This window comes from Anoplopoma fimbria, chromosome 6 (genome assembly GCF_027596085.1).
Source record: "Anoplopoma fimbria isolate UVic2021 breed Golden Eagle Sablefish chromosome 6, Afim_UVic_2022, whole genome shotgun sequence".
Classification (NCBI taxonomy): domain Eukaryota; kingdom Metazoa; phylum Chordata; class Actinopteri; order Perciformes; family Anoplopomatidae; genus Anoplopoma; species Anoplopoma fimbria.
In genome coordinates this window covers 15,228,255-15,248,863 of record NC_072454.1, presented here as the reverse complement: position 1 = coordinate 15,248,863, position 20,609 = coordinate 15,228,255, and the positions used below count along the sequence as shown (strand labels likewise).

The 20,609-nt window shown below is 37.7% G+C and overlaps 1 protein-coding gene across 1 annotated transcript in view; it reads left to right on the top strand.

Moving 5' to 3' along the window:
- Positions 1 to 14,971, top strand: part of khdrbs2 (KH domain containing, RNA binding, signal transduction associated 2) — a 51,332-nt gene extending 36,361 nt beyond the window's left edge. The window contains exons 5-9 of the mRNA XM_054600680.1: positions 226 to 353; positions 2,392 to 2,575; positions 12,346 to 12,428; positions 13,275 to 13,333; positions 14,877 to 14,971. Of these exons, the coding sequence (XP_054456655.1) occupies positions 226 to 353; positions 2,392 to 2,575; positions 12,346 to 12,428; positions 13,275 to 13,333; positions 14,877 to 14,971 (549 nt within the window). The remainder of the gene's footprint in view (positions 1 to 225; positions 354 to 2,391; positions 2,576 to 12,345; positions 12,429 to 13,274; positions 13,334 to 14,876) is intronic.
- Positions 14,972 to 20,609: the final 5,638 nt, after the last annotated feature.

The following is a 20,609-nucleotide window of genomic DNA, read 5'->3' as shown; positions in this document are numbered from 1 at the left end:
TTGTCTTTTCCTACATCACTAATCACCCCCCTGCATTAATTGTCCAAACATAAACCAAAAGAAAACCTTCCTCATTGAGTATCCAACTCTCAGCAGCGCCATGTGGTTCCTGTGTGTGTCAAGATAATTTGGAATACATGACACTTGCTGCTGTTGCGAGCATCTGTTGCAGTCGGAAGACAAATGTCCTTGTTTTTGAGACATGCTGTATTTTGTTTCCCGCAGGACTACAATGACGAGATCAGACAGGAGCAACTGAGAGAGCTCTCATTGCTCAACGGCTCTGACGACTCTAGCAGAGGGAGGAGTGCACAGGGGAGGAGCGTACGACCAGCAACCACTACATCCACGGGGTAAAATACTCAATACAGTGTAAAAGAAAAGGGCTCTGAGTAATTGGGGCAGGGCATCTTGAAGTTAAACATTTCTGAAGGTTACTAATATATTGAAAGATTTCTGAGAAAATTTGTCAGTTTTCATCTCAAAACACTTCAAAAAAAAATTTGTCTTATAGGTTAAGAGTTATAACTTGCATATAATGGTTACAAATTAAAGGGCTATTTATCATCAGGGCTATTTTCTCAGACTTGACAATCTTTTTCTTTGGAACTACAAGAATGACATCTGTGTTTATGGCAGTTTTTGTAAGTGAAACCCAGAAACTTATTTTGGTCCTGTCCTGCAGAATCTTTTGGAAAAATATAACTCATAACTGATTTCACAAAATGAATCATGAATGAAATTATAATATTGGCAAATAACTATATCCAAAAGTCTTAATAAGCAAACTCAAAACCTGTATTTCTTTTTTAACGGTTGACAAACCCAAACATCAAACGACTGATAAAGAAACATTTTTTCTAAATGTTTTTATGTAGAAAAACATCCCCCTTGTTAAGGCTAATTACTTATTTTTCTAATTTAAGTTGAGAAGAAGGGGGGGAATTATCCATCAGAGCCATAGAAAATATCATACACAGGCTGAGTAGTATTCCTTTAAATCAGTTATACAATCATCCAAAAGTAGTCAACCCCACAAATGTGTTATTCACTGCAATATGATACATTCTAAACAAAATTTGGGTGTGCAGTGTTGTGAATGACAAATACATGGTTTAATAATGAAGAAGGATGTAGCCACCTTCATGGTGAATTTCAGATTAATTGGTTCACTGGGAATTTGAATATTTCACATAAACTTGTTATTTGTTCTCTTCCTCCTCATGTTGTAGTTATTAGTTATACATTGTATGTCCCTTTCAATTATTTTTTCCCCCAGTTATACCCCTTTGATAACTAAAATATTAGTTGATTTCCATGTACTGTTCTGTAGCTCAAGGGGATTTTAGGATGCAGGCAGGACCAGCCACATAAAGACTTAGTGTTAGAGAGCATTTGATTGGCTTAGCCATGCATGCAGCTGCCTGTGTGAAACACGGCCCTCATCCAGTCTCCTTTTAAGTTCGTTTCTAGAGCAAATTGTCCGTAATCTACCTGAGCCGTGGCCGTCCCTCGGGAGTAACCATGCAGGTACAGTTTGCCATGACAGCCTGGACTAATCCATATGTGCAGGCAGCACATATGGATGAGCTAAATCCTGCAGCAACATGGGACGCTCACAATTTAAAGTCACCACCACCACTTCTCTACCTTGATTTTTCTCCTCATGGCACAACGATAAGCGATTATTGTAAATCTCCATGAAAAATATGCAACAGTAATTTCCCTTTGAGTGTCTGTATTTTTGGATCACAATGGGCTGCTACCTTGTGAAGGATGTGCCAGAGGAAGAAAGGGTATCCTAGCCCACCTACAGCATGCTGCTGTTAAAAATGCTAAGTTAGCAGACAATAGACGGCTTTGCGATGCTAAATCCACCCTTCAAACCCTGTGGTTCTCATGTGGTTCTGCTACAGGACAGTCACACCTCCATAACAGAAACAATCCACCTTAAATTCCTCAAGCCTGCCCATGTCCTTTTGCCTTTTAATGTCTCTCTACTACAACCTGAGAGTATTCTGCAGCTTCAGGCGGATGGGGGTGTGATTTTTGTACAAACACATGCTAGGCACGGCTCCATCGTGTTATTGAAAGAACCACGCTGCGATCGGTCCCAGAGGCATGTTTGCAGAGCTGACAAAGACACAGAGTGACACTCTTGAGCCCTCTGATCATTACAAGATCTACCTCGGTGCCAGCGGAGGTTATGCTTATCTTGTGTTTCACTGTATGACAACCACCAACTGAGGCAGCCTGCACTTAAGCAGCGATAAGAGGGATTTAACAGATTTCTTAATGTCTTAACTCATTGCAGCTCATTTTCAAAATGTTTTGGAGTAAGATTCTTGAGGCCAATTCATGCCATGTTTATCTGCTTGTTTGCTTAACCAGGGGCCACAGAGGCACAGGAAGGAGTGCGGCCGCCCCTCGGGGGACAGCTGCAGCAACGCATAGCAAACTTCCTGCGGCGGTTTTAACGAGAGAGGGCCAAGCCCCGAGGGCCAGGGGGGCAGCAGGGAGTGCAGGATACAGGCCCCCGCTGTTAGCCGCCACACATGAATCCTACGACGATTTTGTAAGTCCAATCCTCTTTGCACACTCTTTGAAAAGTATAACTGATAGTAATTTTACTTGAACTGTGTGTAAATCAGACTCGTTTATTTCCCCTTTCATGTGATCTGGAGGAGTCTTGCTTTACACGGAGAGGGAGGGTGTTCAGGGACATGTGTTTGAAAAATTAGGGCAAGCAGGAAATTCATTTAATGTATATTTCATTGAATTAATTTTAAAAGCATACCACATTTTTCGTTTTAATTATTTGATTTTGGATCCAAGCAACCCTTGATTTCCATTTATATCAGCATAATATTAAAATCACTTTGCTTGACTTAAAGGGCCAGTGTAGCATTTGCAGAATGGAATATAATATGCATAACTATGTTTTCATTAGTATATAATCACCTGAAACTAATAACAGTTGTGTTTGCATTAGCTTAGAATGAGCACTTCATATCTACATAAAGAGTAGGTCTTCTTCAAGAAGTCCCCCAGTTACACCGTTTCTACCGAACCCCAGAATGGACAAACCAAACACTGGCTCTAGAATAGGCCTTTTGTGTATTTATGTTTCCTGAAAGCCAATGTAGTTCTCCAACACAATTGTAAAAAACTGTGGTGACATGAGCTGTAGAGTGCAGAACCGTGGTACTGCCAACCACAGTCTGACTTCTGTTGCTCCTAATTAAGTGTTATTACGGTAAGTATGGCCTACGAGTGTGGCCAACGGCATTACCACGGCTTTGCACGTGGCCGCAACCGCAGAGCTACTGTACCTTTATAAGGTGATCAGAATATATTATGTTCATCTTTCGTTAGTAAGTTATCATGGAGTCTAATGTAGTTGCATGCAGGGATAATTTTATCTTCCTCTTTAAACTAAAGTTAAACTTTTCATGGCAACCCTACATGTCTCAGGCAAAAATGATGCATCTAATTTATGTTTCTGTACAGAGTTGCAGATTTATAGTGCATTGAACAATGAGTAACAATTAATTAGATTTACATTTTCCTAGTTCCGTTCAAATTTTAAAGTTAGCTCAGGTTTTGGGCGTTCAAAGATTTCAAATATGCACACACAGCATCATGGGTTGATTCTGTTTTTCATTTAACTCTCTTCGTCATTGTGGTATCTTTGGTGCCTTTAAAGAGGAGAGTTTTGTCCCAAGATGTTGCTTCAACGTTCTTCTCACCTTTGCTCACTTTAGCCCCAAACTGTTTTGGGACAGCTAGCTTTCCCTGTCCTCAAAAAGCTGTCAGCGAAGCATCTTTCATTCGACTGTATTGAGGGCTGAGATGTATCACCTTTCAGCTCCATTTGCTGTGACAAATCTGTCCGTCACTTGCTCGGACAGCTGCTTTTTCTTACTGCTGTGCATCTGGAACTCTGCATACTTGTTTTTGCAAACTAATTGGCATATTTCATAGCATATGGTGATTTCAAAGTCTATTGCTTATTTCATTTAGATTGATGTTGGCAAACACAATGAGATGCAGCTAATATAAATGTGTCCCTATGTGATGTGGGAAAACGTCCAGTAAAACAAAGAACCACTGTGTTAGACAACTGTCTGAAACAAAAGGGTTAATGCCAGAAAGCATTGACATTCTGATGTCACAAAGTCCTCTCTATAGGAAAAGTGATAAGCAAACATGTTTTCGCGTGATGTGATTTTGGTCACTTCTGCATTGTGCCTGGAATGAGCTCTTAAATCAGCGCCTGCTCGCAGCTAGTATATTGTTCATTCTGTGGTGAAATTAAACGTCCGCCTAAAAAAGTGGCAACTGCAGGAGAGTAAATGTGTTTTTTATAGCTGGTTAAAACATTTCAAAACATGTCATATCAACAAAGAAAAAGAATTTGGTTCACACATGAAGCTCTGCATTGTGAATATTTGCACTATTTACATTCAAAAAGAGAATAGTCTTTTTGGAGGAGTAGGTAGTGCCTTGACCGGTGGTCTATAAAATCTTTGTTCACATCAATTGAAATAATGCTGGGATCTTTACAAAGAAATACTCAAGGCTCCAGTTAAAAGCATGCTGGTCCTCAGATCTTGGGAATATCTCAAGGTCATTTTGAAAAGACTACACACGGTGAGCTCTAAGTTTCATCCAAATGAAAAAAGGCAACGCTTTTACCAGTCTATTTCCTCAGAGCCTTCCTGCTAAGCAAAGCCCCCATGTGTGCTGGCAATTGAAGATTGGGCTGTCTGCATGGGGAAATGCACAGGCGCAGTCTCATTACCAAACCAAATTGAGTTCTGATGTAGAGCCTGTGTATTTCTGAGGAGTAAAAAGCGAGGCATTTCTTCTCTTTGTAATTGGAGGTTGGAAAGAAGGGTGGGAGCGCAGAGACTAGGGGATTATGGAAAGATGAGTTTGTCCTGAACATTTTCTTCCCTCATATCTCACTTTGCTATTTTTTTTTCTCTACTACATTACGCAATTTTCTTCAAGAATGCTTCCAGAATGTAGCGCGACCTTTTTATACAAAAGGTCCTGGTTTGTTTGCTTTTTCAATCACAGAGCTTACAAGATGCTGTACAATCTGCTGGAACACAATAATACATCAGCAGCAATAGATTTCCCTTTGTTGCTACACCGTGTATTTGTCGTCGGGAAACAAATGCACAATAGATGGGTCTTTGTTGCTATATCCTGTATTTGTCTGTATGAAAAAAAGCACTCTAGTGTGTATGGGTATCGTGTACCTGAAGATTTCTCCAGAGACCGTTGATTGATGGACTCTGTCAAACTGTCAGTCTGTCTCATAAAAGTGATACTGTGAGAATGTCCATAATCGTATCTAATCGTGGGTGGTATTGATTTAAAACTTAAATGAAAAGCATGCGGAAGCTGGTAGTGATCATGTATCATTTTTATGCCACCATGACAGCCGTGGCCAGAGGCATTATGTTTTCCAATTGTCAGTCTGTCTGTTTTGTCTATTTTCATTAACACAATATGACGATCAGGATTGTCATATTGGGCAATATAGAACTTTTTCCTATCTCGATAACAATATACATATACATCACAATAGAGCAGCATATTTTCTGGTCATTCAATGAATAAATAAATAGTCTATGAGAAATAACCACATGGTAAAGACTACCTTTCTTATTCCCTGTTTGAATTCCTGTTTTCTTATTAATTAAAGACATTTAGTGTGAAATGAACATAACAGTTTCAAGTAAATTACAGACGAAAGAAATTAATAAATATTTCCAGCCATACTCTGTCTGTGTTAACTTGCATGCACACGAATACAGAGTAATCAAATTCAGACAATGTTGTGATTTTCCTACACTGGGGTATTACCAGAAGCAGTATTCTTATCAATTGCGATTTTCTGAGAAAGCTTCTGAGTTATTGTGCTTGTTTTTATAAATTGAAATAAAAATGTGTCCATAATTCTGGGAAAATCTTTCACTTTTAATCAAATTATTTAGAATGATTTTCATTTTTATTGTAATTTTTATGTTTTATACATTTTAGGAAAAACATACTCTCTTCTTTTTATTATTAATATTTACTATGATGTCTTACCGGTATTCTGTTCATGGATTACTCTCATCAAATAAAATGATAAAAGATATATTGGACAGTATGACAGGTATATCAGTCACATGACTGAATCCTTGATGCATTTCCTGCATCGCAGCATCTTGGAGTTGCAAAGTCCCTCATCTTTTTATGCTCAGTCAACCCAACAACGTTTTAACATCGCAGCAGTCTTCTACCAGACACTGATTTGCATAGAATTGATTATCTATAACCAGCACATATGCATGAAGTTATGCATCCTGTAGTTTAGAGTCATTGTGTTCAGTGAATGAATGACAGACTATTTATACAACTGGGGTTAAGTTCCCATAAACAGCTCCTGTGTTTCTGCTGTGGAGCAGGTCGTCATGTAACAGGGAGTCCTCTGGAGACTGTAGTGATTAATGGACTCGGTCACACTGTCAGTGTTGTAAAACTAATACAGTGACACTGACCATTATTGTGCCAACAGGTAGGTATCACCTACCGCATGCACTGAGCTACAAACTGTTTTTGTACAGGCTTTCATATGAAATCCTCCCAATCCAGAGACTGATCAATGTCAGGTTTTCAATTTTGAGAAATGATGTTAACATATTTCAGCATTGCCTCAAAATCATCTGCTGTTTGTCTGGTAGATATCTGAATCTAATGCATTTCATCATCATGTCAGATAGATTGATAAGCCCTTGAGTGATTTAGCAATCCATAAAAGATTAATTGATTATAGGCCAATTTTTAAAACTCAGTCTAGTCCTTTAAGGTCAAGTGTTCCTTACTTATCTATCAAGACCATTTGATCATCATCAAACCTATTCACAACATATATTCACAAATACATGGTGGACCACCTATGCACATGGCTGTTTTGTTCTTTCTGACAGTGAGAGTTGTAGTCGTGTAGTGAAAAGAGGTCTGTTTTCCAGTGATAAGTTATCTACTAGTTCAGCAAGCAAATGTGTTCTTAATGGTTTTACAGTTGTACCAGAGAGAATGTCTTCCTACTATTGAGCTCGTATAGTACTGTACGTGGCACCAATTTTGAGAATATGTATTTTTAAAGATTACCACATAAAGCACAGCTGGAATAGGTAAAGCACTTAGTTGTTGCAGGTATTTGACTGTGTGCGGAAAATCTGAGTTGAAACTGTCAAACCAACCATGAATAATCATGATTTTGGGCCTTTTAAACAAGCTTTAATGAATAAATGTTACTGGTCCCCTCTGAGCAGCAGCGAGACATTTCACTGTAATCAGTATCAAGTTCCTCTGTGAGAAAAGTGCAAAGGGAGAGCAGAGGGAGATTAAAGATGTGATTGATAGCATTTTGTATAGACTGGGACCATGGCCTCAGTTTAATGTTAAAGATCAAATCCCATCTGGATCAAATCTTATCTTTTAATGTCGGAGCAGATGATAGAAGCGAGGAATTTGGAGAGTGATGCATGATTCTGTCCATGACAGCAGACCATGAATTGTACAAATTACTGGTAAAAATTGAAACGCATAGTTTGGTTTTTAAACCTGAGCCCTGCAACCATACCGAAGCAGTGCGGGAAATGCCATAATGTGATTAAACATAGAGCTTTGGGAGGCTTTGAAGAAAAAAATCTAATCTATCTCCTGTGGATAAAGCAAAAGAACACCCCTTTGAAATGGGGCAAAAATTCCCCCCATATCATCTGTTTCGTGAACATAAAAGATGCGTGAGATTCTGTGTATTTCTTGAAGGAGAGCAGTTTCTCAGGCCAGCTTTATGCACATCTGCTGTAATTGCTTTATAACAATGGCTTCAGATACACTGCTGAGTTCACATTTGTTCGATTAATTATGGAAATTATCCATGCAGAACTCTCCTGTTTATTAAAATAGATGTATGACACACACTTCCACTCGATTATTTAATAGAAGAAAAACTCTGGTAGAATGCATAATTGGGGCATTTGTATCATCAGGGACTAAAGCCTGCTGTGAGGGAAGAAGCACACCAATAACTACAATATTTGACATCTGAAGACTGAGAAGTACTTGTCTGTTGTTTTTTTCTTGAGCCTCTGTTGAGCCAATACAACAAATATTACATTGTTTAATTCATTCTCATATTCTTGAAAGCAAAAATATCAATCTCAATTATTACTTGTGTCCTTTCCTCAAATTTAAACACGACACAAGTTGAGCAAATATATTCAAAAGTAAACTCGTATGCTTGAAGCCAACAAAACAAAAGGCTCAAGCTGATTCAATTTGCAGGTAAGCAGTAAAGAGCAGCATCTATTCACTGAGACAAAAGGCTGCAAATCTCATTTTCCTCCCCATTCTCCTGTGTGGAGAGGCATTCACAGGCAGCTCCCTGAGAAGATCAGTCACTGTCAGGGGACATACAGGTTGTCAATTGATAATGAAGCACAGTGCTAAGGGCCTTTAGGTTCTCGCTGTCCTAATTACACTGAGCGAGGACTCTCCACCCTTATGTTAACATTTGATTTATTTCCTCTGCCTCGTTAAAAAGGACCGGTGTTAATTGTTTTCACAGATGAGAGTCAAACTCGAAGGCATCAAGCCTCAATAATTAGGAGCCAGACTGTTTTACACATAGCACCTTGTGTATCTGAATGCAGCCTGTGCTGTGGGTCAGCAGAGAGATGAATTAAGAGTGTGATGATTGTTGTGGTTTTTTTTTTTTAAAGAACTCCGAATTAGCGGTTCCTTTACACAGAACATGTGTTGCACTGCTTTGCTTCTTCCTAACATTTATTATCTGTACTTTCCCTGTTTCAACCAGTAAATAAAAAAGTCAAATTAGTCATTTTTAAATGCTTTGTTTATATAATCCTGTCACCTAGAACCATTCATGTATAGTTTGACCAAAAAACAAAGTTTTCACCAACAAGCTTTTTCCAGAGCTTTAAATTGCAGCTGATGTTTGGTTGCCATGGGGATAGCGCGGTTGGCATCATAAATTTCATCCCTGGAAATTGTCATCACACATTTCTACACATATAGATAATAGTTCATCTGAAATATACTGTAATTTTCAAAATTAACCAAGAAAAAGATGCAAAACCAAAAGTGCTCCTGCAAAAGTATTTTGCTCATTCATGCACTATTTATTAGCACTATGCTAAAAACAAAACTTTTCCTAACAAATCCTGTAACCCTCCATAATAACATAGTAACTTACTTACATGCTCAGTTACTTTGGTAGAAACACTAGGTTCTTTTCTAACGCTACTGTAGGTTATTACTGTCGGTTAAGCTAGTCAGCTGCTATTAGCTGTCTAGCAGGGCATGCTAATACTTTGAGCTTGCGTTACAGCAGATAGAAAACACAGTTTAATCAGTCCTTATTTCCATCAATTAACCATCACTTACATCACAGTTATTTTTAAGAACAGGAATCCAGTTTCACACTAGTTAACTTCACACGGATCTCAAAGCTTTTAGGCTTCAAAATAAAATCCATCAGTTTGACCAAAAGCTTCTTAAGAGGAAACTATGCTGTCTGAAACTATCCTAACTATAGCTAACTAAACTAATACCTTCCTCATGGTACACACACACACTTTTCCAGTATGCTGGGCCATGATATGTTCAAAATAATTCACAGTCTCTTTTATTGATATAGTTCTTTTTTTCATATCTTATGTAATAAGAACGCTAGAAGACATTTCTCATATTTTTCCTATAGGAAGCATGCATATTTTTAAAGGTCATTGGTAGAAAATACACTATAAAGAATCAAAGTTTTACATGACTTGTTATTTCTTTAATTCTTTACCATGACTGAAGATTTATTTTTAGAATTCATTTGACTGAAATTAATCCAGCGATCACTTTACATTTACAGTCCAGCGTGGAGCGATTTGTCATATGGGATTTCTAACAGTCAATTACTGAGATATACAGGTCTCTGACTCTGCCTTTGTGGAGAAAGACTCATGCAAGAAAACGAGAAGTATTGGATCCCCTGAACAACTTAATCCCTGACATAATCCCTAACTTTAATTTAGTCAAATTCATGTTCACACAAATAAAGCCACACAGGAACCAGAGCTGTTGGAATCAGTGTTACCCCGAAAGGAGAGTGAGAGTGTGTACAAGTGCCTTGAATGTAATTTCCTTTGTGTCCTTCACACTAATGTGTCTGCTCTGGTGTCACAAACATTACCAACAGCAGCCACACCAAAAGCAAGATGATATTACTCTATTGTTACAGGCAGACAGGAATAATAACGGTGTTGAGCATAATCCAGCTTCATTGCAGTTTCAACACATTTCATTCAGCCGATTTTAAATGTATTCGATCTCTAAAAGGAAAAGTGAGCACTTGTATGCATCATGGTGGAGCTTGATTTGAAATAGCAAGCTTGGAAAGGATTAGAGGAGATTAGATCATGATGAAAAAGAAACGTACACACTTCAAATTCCACTAAATATCTTTCAATGAGCAAGATCGAACAATTACACCAGCAGACAATAGCTATAGTTTACTGTTCTGCACACACTTTGGCTGTGCTCCAGTTAAGGTGTTATTCAGGTTAAGCTGTTTACGAGCACCTTTGGTCCGCTGAGATCGATTATCCCTGCTGTCATGAATAAACCGTTTATCAGAATATTATGAGGAGTACTATCTTCAGACAGATCAGTCCACACAAGAGCGCAGGTTTGGTTTAGGAAGTGGTGCGCAGCTAATGAAGTCAGAGGTGTTTGCTGTTGCCTGCATAAATATACTAATATATATATCGATCTAGCAAATAACATTTGATATGAAAGTGGATATAAATTAGAAATGTTATGAAAATTGCTGCTTTATTATTGTACTAACCAATAACAATTTCTAGAGACCTGATGATGAATAGTTTATGATGAATAAAGCTCCATCTGTATAATGGGCATGTGTTCTTTAGTGCCTTATCTTTGATTTATGTTCAATTCCAGAATACTATTAGGAGTGTACGAACTATAAATAAACAAACATTGAATCAATTATTTGTTTAGTTTCGAAAAAACTCCAGCCAGGGCATTAACGCCCAAAAGCTCTCACTGCTGCTCATGAAACTTAATTGCTGTGAGTGCACAGTCATAATTGAAAGCATATCAACTCCTCTCCTGATCTGGGTTTTGGCAGCAGGACAGTCAAAGGATATCGGTCTGTTTAGAGAGAGTTAAGGAGTAAATCAACTGAAACTGTAAAAGTGAGATGGAGCAAAATGGGATTTTTGAAAACTGAGAGGAACATGTCCTCCTGGTACCCATTGGAAATGACACCATCACGTCAACCAGTAATTTAAAAAAAAGAAAATATATCTGTATAGATATCACATACATATAAAGAGCTGCTGATCCTGAATCCATTATGTGAACATTTATGCAGTTGGCAAAACACCACAGTGAAAGGACTGAGATGTTTACATGCGACAATTATCAATGTTTACTCAAATTTTTATAAAACCAGGTTACTTGCATAACTTGGTTGAGTCCCCTGTAGATGTAAACACTCATTAACCGGATTACTGGGGCGGAAAAAAAAGGCTGAGGCTCAACACAGATATTTGCAATAGGATTTAAACTGCAGACATTTCTGTCCGTTTGACAAGAAAACAAAAAACCTACATGTTGACAGCTTATTGTCATTACTTAATTACATTAGTTTGCAATACTGATACTGTCTCAGTATCCTAATCGAAAACACAACGGAGGATCTTTCCTCTGTGTCGGGAGAGAACAACAGTGCTATGTGTTTATGAGAGCTATACAAAGTGTAATACACTGTATAGGTGTTTCAGCTGCACAGGTGTGCTAACCAATACTTACAGGAGGCAATGTTGGAGGAGAGACATTCTGCAAATAATTTATACAACTGTACAAACATTTAAAAGTGTCTGCCTGCTTGCTGCATGCTGTTTTGCCATTTGTATTGTTATTGAACATGCAGTCACTCGCTGACTTTTTGTGCTTGTTTCTCAGGAAGCTACTTATCAATATCTGAGATCCATATTGTGGTTTAAAACTCAGAAATTGTCTATTAGGCTCCACCAGTGAGACATGGTCTCCTGCAAGTTTAAATCAATAATCTCTGTTGGACATGATTTTTTCCCCCTGTTTACTCACTTATTATGCACACAAAGTAATGGGCTTGGCCTGAGGAGCTAACTATTGATTGTTGATATATTCACCTCTAACCAGTTAGACTGCATAGAGATGAGGAGACTTTTATGCTAACTGCTTGTTTTCTCACAGGGCTACGATGATGGGTATGGTGGGGAATATGATGATGAGAGTTACGAACCCTATGAAGATAACTACAGCACTCAGTCAAAGAGGTGATGTTTAACAAACAAACACAACACAACACACACACACACACACACACACACACACACACACACACACACACACACACACACACACACATGCTGCATAAACAACAAAGCACGTTTTTCTTACCAATCACCAACTGTCTACTGTTACTTACAATACAGCCTGTGAAAGGTCCACTGTGACCAGCTGTATATTTTAGCATGACATATGTTTATTAATAAGACATTAAGACCTCCAATTGACCTACTTTGTTTACACAGAACATTAAGTCTGAACCGTGAATTAGCACCTTGTATCTTTAATTTGATAAAGGATAAGCCTTGTGAAATTTATGTTTCTTATTGTCAACAACTCACACAGACCATCTAACAAGTATCATCTGTGGATCCAAAACCTGATATATCTTATATAGCGTCACCTGCACCATAGAGCTCCCCTGTCCTCCAAAAACAATATAATTGTAATAATAATCAGTGAGTAACATGAGCACTGTAGTTCATCCTACTTACATTGTCCTGCTGCTGTAAATACGCACCAGAACACCAAATGTGTATTAATCCACAGCTGAAAATAGTCCCAAACAAATGAGCGATTTCCACCAGTTTGAGGAACGTTTGCTAAAACCTAAAAGGTGCCCCACTGTTTTAGGAACTCAGCTTAATTTATATTTTGAAAAATATAGATTTGTGACCTGTTCTTAAAGACAGTGTTTGTAGATGATAAAGAAAATATAGAATAATGCCAACCTTATGGATACTTTAAATACTATTTACCTAAACATAACATTTCACCATCTTTCCTTATATTACAAAAACAAATTTTGACCGATGTTTCCTCTCTCTGTTTAGCATTTCAGAATATTATGAGTATGGACATGGAACCAGTGATGAATCCTACAACAACTATGGTAAGTACAGCTTACTTTGTACTAAGCAGAACTTTGTTTTTTGTGAGTCACACTCTTTTTCACGAGTCGTCCGTTCTCTCTCTGCTTCTAACGTAGCAAAAGGATAACTGTCATAACCACACATTTAGAGCTTTAACAATTAATTGGTTCTTTGATAAGTTTTATATCATTGTTAATTGAACATTTTTGGGTTTTGGACTGTTGGTCAGACAAACAAGCAACTTTTCACCATGTGCTTTATGAAATTGTGATTTTTCAAGATTTTCTGACATTATAGACCAAACAATTAGTCAGATAATCGAGAATATAAGAAAAAGGTAGACTATTTGATCATGACTGTTAGGAGAGTCCAGCATTAGGTTATATAATATATACTCCCATCAGTATAGACACTAGAGCAATATACGCAACCCATTCAGTGTGCGATATCAACTCCTCTGCTAAAACGTTTTTTCCAGTGCTATCCTTGTACCCGACATTAAGCCAGTAATATTCACAAAAGCCACAGTAATTAGCCTCTTTTGTTAAATGTAATAAGTCAAATGTAGACAGAATGTATGATAATTTAAAAACAGACTTTTTAAGAAACATCCTTGGACCTTATTTAAATTCATTCCTGAGGAGAAAATAAGTCTCTGCCACACAATCCTGATTGCTGCTGCTGCTGCACTGATATTTAAAAGATGTTGTGAAGCAGAGAAATAAAAGGCAAACGCCTTGTGGTTCCAGCCCACTTCAAATCTTCATCACCCAGCGGGCCGCTCCTGCATGCACCACCCCTCCTACCTTCCTGGCTACAAGCTGCATTCGACTCGAACAGTAAATGTGCCAGTGGAAGCTCAGGAGGCCAACCGATGCCTGTTGTAAAGGTGGAGTGTTTTGCCTTTTGGATATGTGCCCTCATGGGCTCATTCCAGAAAAGCTGTTACTATTGGCTTAGTAGCCTTTGCTGTGCACACAACACTGCTGTCAGATAAGCAAAAGAGTATTTAAATTCACTCAAACCGTTAATCAAAACTAAAAGCTTCAATTCAAGCAAAAAAATGTTTAAAATGACCAAAAGTGGAGATACAAGGTTGTCACATGACAGCGGCGATAAGCTGGTTGCCACAGCGGGTTTGCAGGCTCATTCATTCTCAGCACAATGAATTGTGCACCAGGGTGTTGAGGTCGGACCAAACCAAAAACCAAGGGGGCACTGATTTGATTTTCTGCTCCATAAACACTTTCTTATTTGGAAGCAGTGCAATGTGCCGTGCAGCAGAGGTGGCCGTCTTTATGTAGTTTGGCTCCAAGGAAGGAGCTGCTGACAGTCAGATCTCAGTATTGGTCCAACAGAGGGCAAAGTGCTTATGAAATTAATTTTCTGTGGAGAGAAGCCGCTACAGTACCTGGGATAGAATTTACTCGCTTGAATTTTCTTGTCTTTGGGTTAAATGGTTTGTGAGAGGAGAATAAACGATACCCAAGCTCACAGTTTGACTTTGCAACAGCTCGGTGGCTGCAGCAGCTTTCTACCATGTGTGTTTAACTGTGTTTGCAGAGGAGGAGTGGGCGAACACCCGTCCCAGCCTCAAAGCCCCAGTTTTACGGCTGACACGAGGGGGCTACAGAAAACATCCCTATGGTAGATACTGAAGGTGCTTCAGATATGTGACCTCCAATTTCAAACTTTTTATATCTATTTTTTGAATTCCTCATAAAATGTTGTAACATCTGCTTTTTTTGTTTGTTTCCTTTAGAAATTGAAATAAAAATTAACCCCATAAAGCCCATAAATCCACAAACTTAACCAATTATTTATTCATTCAGGATAGAGTCCTTTTTTTAAAAAATGGAAATGAAAAGAGAAATAAATCCATATTCATTCATGCAAAGGAAGATTTTTCTTAGAATTGGCTGTTTAAATGTTCTTCATTCTACCTCTGTCCCTCGTGAAAAATGACGGTAGTTATTTTAATTTTTTTGACATTTTCTCTTCTAAGTTATGACTCAAATGTTGACGAATACCTTTGCATTCATTGCCTTTAATGCAGTGATTATCAAGGTTTACTAGCCAACAACTGTACAATATTTTTTCCATTTGAAATGCTCAGATTAGAGATCATAGTCATAATTTTGCAACACACAACACAGAGTCAAAGTTGTCAGACTGGGATGCTTACAGGCTTGTCTTTTTGTTGTGACATTGGGATGATGACAACAAGGCACAAAAGTCAAATTTTTCACTTTTCAGTTTCCCCTGCAGTTCGATAAAACATTTGATTGCACCCCTGCAAGGGCAAAAAGTAGTGGGGAAACTTTTTTAATAGTTATTTACGACATATTGACACTTTCCTAATTTAGTAGCCGAAAAGAAAACGGCGCACAAACTCAGCTCGGCTTATTGTGGGTCACCCAAAATCCTTAACAGGCAGGGTGAGTTTTTAACCAGCTAGAGCTGCAAAGCAAATGTACCTTCAAATTTAAAATGATCACCTCTCTCCTCAGTTCATGATTGGTCTGGCTGTGGCTCAGTGTGGTTTAAGTGGATCTTATCAAGACTAATACCTTATAGCGAAAACATAACCTTTTGAGTTACGAAATGACTTTTTCGTAGCTGCACGGTGGTGTAGTGGTTAGTCTGTCGCCTCACAGCAAGAGGGGCCCGGGTTCAATTCCCGGGCTGGACAACCTTCTGTGTGGAGTTTGCATGTTCTCCCCAGCGTGGGTTCTCTCCGGGTTCTCCAGCTTCCTCCCACAGCCCAAAGACATGCAGCCTTGGTGTATTGAAGACTCTAAATTGCCCGTAGGTGTGGATGTGAGTGTGAATGGTTGTCTGTCTATATATGTCCTGCGACAGACTGGCGACCTGTCCAGGGTGTACCCTGCCTTCGCCCATTGGCAGCTGAGATCGGCTCCAGCACCCCTGCGACCCTTAACTGGATAAGCAGGTTACGAAAAAAAAAAAAAATGGAAGACCACAAATGTATTCATTGTTTGGCTTAGGGAAAATAAATCGAGAGCAGTTTTGTAGTTCATCTGTTGAAGCGTCTGCAGATCAGTGTTGGTCTTCAGGAGTATCACTTCCTGTTAGATTCCAGCTGTGGTTTTTATTTGTTACAGAATTTGCATCAAAATCATTATAAGAACCACACACTGCTCTGAGCACTATTCCAGAATTGAAGACATGAATGCAAAGTGACTAAATTACCTGAATATTCCTTAAAAAATGTTTAATGTTCAGAAATCTAAACCGAAACTCAAGTTTCCCAATAACTGATTGCTATATGAACCTCTGATGACTTCATGGTAAAAACTAAGTTGAAACCACAGACTAAAGTTAGCCTAAGTTATAGTGTGACTTTAAATGATATGAGATGTGAGATCGTTATCGTGCAAAACACATTATTTTGTTTGGTTTGGAAGCAATCAGCAATGTACAGTGTGTTATTTCTAATGCGTGCTTTGTCCTGTGTGTAATCTGTATTTGTACATAAAGCATTTAATAAAAACAACATAAACCTCAACACAGTGTGTAAGACTCTCTAAATAGGAAGCTATGGATCTATAAATTGTTATTTTTTTCTGCAGTTTGTTAACGCTTTCAGCTAACAGATAACTCTTTTGATAAAGAAAGCCCACAAACCTGTCCCAAATGACTCAGTTGTTATATCATTTATATTACAGCTCAATCTTCCTTGACTTTTTGATCACTTTCTCATTTGGAAACTAATAAATGTCTCTCCTTAATCCATTCTGTGAAGTTTTACATCATTAAACAGACACTGATTGACTGTGAGAATGATATGGCGTTAAAAGAGGTAAGACGTCCTCCTATATTATCATAAAAATACGCTCAGCGTTTGAAAAGCATAATGGGCCATACAGGATGTAGATCTTTGTATTCACCCTCTGATAGTATGCACTCAGTGTGCTGTGTCTAGTATCTGCGTCTCATCGATGTCTCTGTTAACCTCTTTTTGCATTTCTGTCATTCAACCTGAAAAAGCTGTATTTCCACTGTAATTTTCCGTGCCTTAAACATCAAGTCCATTATAGCGATTTGAATTCTCTTTTGTGATTAGTTCACCTGAAGCCTGGCTCTCATTAAGAGTGTAGATCACGGGACTGAAAGGAAGACTAAACACTAAGCAGGTAACCCTAATAATAATAATAATAATAATAATAATTTAATCAATGTTAACTTCCACTTAAAAAAAAGTAAACCTGCCCTATTTAACCCCAAATAAACAACACTCATATCGCTAACTAAATAGTTCATAAGGAATTCAGCTAAACTGTGATAAAATAAATAATAATAAAAGACACTAAACGTCCGGCTAAACTAAACATCAGTGATAGAGATAAATTCCAGCAATTTGCTCAAACCTTGTATTAAATGATTTTCATAACAGCTTGAATTGGTTTACTTTTTTCACAGTGATGGAATGCAATGACGATGATGTTTTGTGCTATTTATTGTATAAATTACATATAACGTTGCATGCAGTCTGTCAGTTTATACTTGTTCATTGTTGTTGATGCATAGCAGTGACATATTCCTTATCACATTGTTTCTTTTTTCTCTATATAGTTAAAGAAACACACTTTTGTGTGATTCGGTCTAAGCAGAGACGAATGTAACAGGTGAGTGGAAATAATCACCAGGATGTGTCACATTGTAAATTACAGTACTTGTGGTCAGTTTTGTTCAGATCATTTACTTTTAGCTTTCAAATGAGACATAAATAACAGAAAACCAGCAGGTGTAGCTCTTAAGGCCTCCTTGATTGATTTCATTTTCTACTGTTAATGAGTAAGAGGTTTTTTTTATACTTAATCACACCTTACAACTGAACTTGTCCATTTATGTTTCGTGATTAAGAGCAATATTTCCTTGTGTCCCACTATGTGCACATTCTCAAAGGATTGAAATATAATCTCCACCTCGCTGCACAGTCTCATGAATCCACCATTAAAGCTCATTAACATCAACTACAAGTGCTACAGTACGCAGTTTCTGCAACTCTGACATCTCATTAAAAACTCAATAAAGCACAGATATGCAATTAAAATAATGGAAATAAAAGGAACAAAGGAAAGGAAATCTTATTCAAACTGATGTGTGATTAGTAGTAATTAATCCTCTGAGTGGTAGAACAGCAGAGTGGTAACTACATGAGGCTGAAGTATGTGTATTAATTATACGTAAAGAATGTAGGAAACCAAACTGTAGAACTCATTTATTAAACCAAACTGTAGAACTCATTTATTAAATAGAAATAATATTTACTGTACCTACATTACCGATTATTACATATCTTCCCTTTTTTCTGTCAAACAAATGTGTTTGTTTTTTTATTTCTTCTGCATAACTTATTTTTCTTCATGCTGTTTCAGCAATAAATCCTATTTGTGTTTATTTTTCACTTCGGCGTGTGTTTTATAGCTGTGCAAATGCAGCTTCACTTAATCCCCATGGACAGATACCTGCTAGCCTATTCATAATTCATGAACTTCTTCTGACATTTTTTCCAAAGGTGCTTTTCTTTTTGAAAATGTATTCATGGCATAACACTTTAATTGCACACTTGTGCTGTTAGTGCAGAACAAGATTTATGAACAAAGCTGACCCAGAAGAGTAAGACACAGCACCAATAGTTGTTTATATTGGTGCTTAAGTGTCAGAAGATGCACTTCTCCTGTAAGGCTGCAATAAGTCATGGCTTCCCATTATTATTATGTACAAATATGCTATCATTTTTCTTTTTACAGCAATGTAGCAAATTTGTTGTTTTTTATCAAAACACCCACCATTGGGTGTCATCACTCTTAATGGGTTGTAGTCATGACTGCAAGGCATATTAATATGATTGATTGAGACAGGCCAGGCTACTTTCAAATCTAAAGTAATTTATTTTCAAAAACATTCAACCTAAATAGTTTTCATCATGATAGCATTATTAAAACAAAAGAGATTTATTTCTGCAAAATAATTTGAATTAGTGAACAAGTGTCTGAATCAACAAAACTGTAGATTTAATGAAATAAATTTCATCAAAACTTTAAAAAACAAATACAGCATTTAAAGAGGGATTAAAGCCCATCAGCTTCCATTTATGTCCAACAATCTTTTTAGAATATTATTATATGATGATGTGCCAGTTGCCTGAACATGGGGAACAAAAAAAATATATATACACCTTGTAGTTCATTGAGTTCTTTCCACAACGATGCTGAAATCGTACTATGCTGACGTGCTGTTGTTGTAAAGTTGAATTGTACATTTACTAGACAGTCTAACTCTGCCTTTCTGCAAAATAGCATTTTCTACTTGTACTGCTTCTTTCCAGAGCAGAAGGCATGGGAATCTGCTCCCAGAGGACTGACGATTGCACTCAGCCATCAGACATGCCATCATTCAGGAAAGTAGCTCGGTACGCATTTCAAACGGTTCTCCATAAAGTATCTAACTATAAGGCTGCCAACAATATTCCTCCATAAAATATCTAACTATAAGGCTGCCAACATTATTCCTCCATCTGGAGTTGGAAACGATTGGTTGTTGAGGTTACATGAAGAATGCTTTGTCAACTTAATGCAAAAGGTGCAACAAAAACACGTCATTCCAGGAGGATTGTTGATTAAATCCAAGTACAGTTTTGTTATAAGTGGAGATGTTGTGAAACTGCAGAGAATAAAGATGCTTATCAAATAACTGAATAATGATTAGTTGTAAATACAATTTCCACTTTTCAACTATTCTCCGTCCTTTCTTAAAACCAACTCTCCGTAGTTTATTTGCTCCTGTGAGTTTGAAGTGCTGGAAACTCTCTGTATGCCAGTGATGTTCATGCAGCCTTTGCCAGAAGCGCTCTCAGATCCATTTTCATAACAAGATTGCCGCCAGCTCTGCACCAGCCAAGAGCCGAAATCCCAAAGCCTGCTACGGATGTTGATGCACTTTTTGAAGTGAATACAACTGATAAAACTTTCACATTCAGATTACAAAAAGGATTTAAAAAAAAAAAGAGATCCATTACTCATTGTACCTTTTCTTGTTCTGCACAAAGAACGGAGATTAAGGTGATTAAAGACTTTGCAGATGTTTTCACATCTCTTTGCCATCGGTCCACACATGGATCCATGGTGATTCTCCTCCATTAGGCTGCAGCCTTCGGCGCAATAAATAAAAAAAACTGGCAGCAGTTTGTTTTTGTTGGTTTGCTAAGTTTATCACATTTGCTTACATTGTTTATGCAGCTACAACACTCGTTATAGAAAACATATTAGT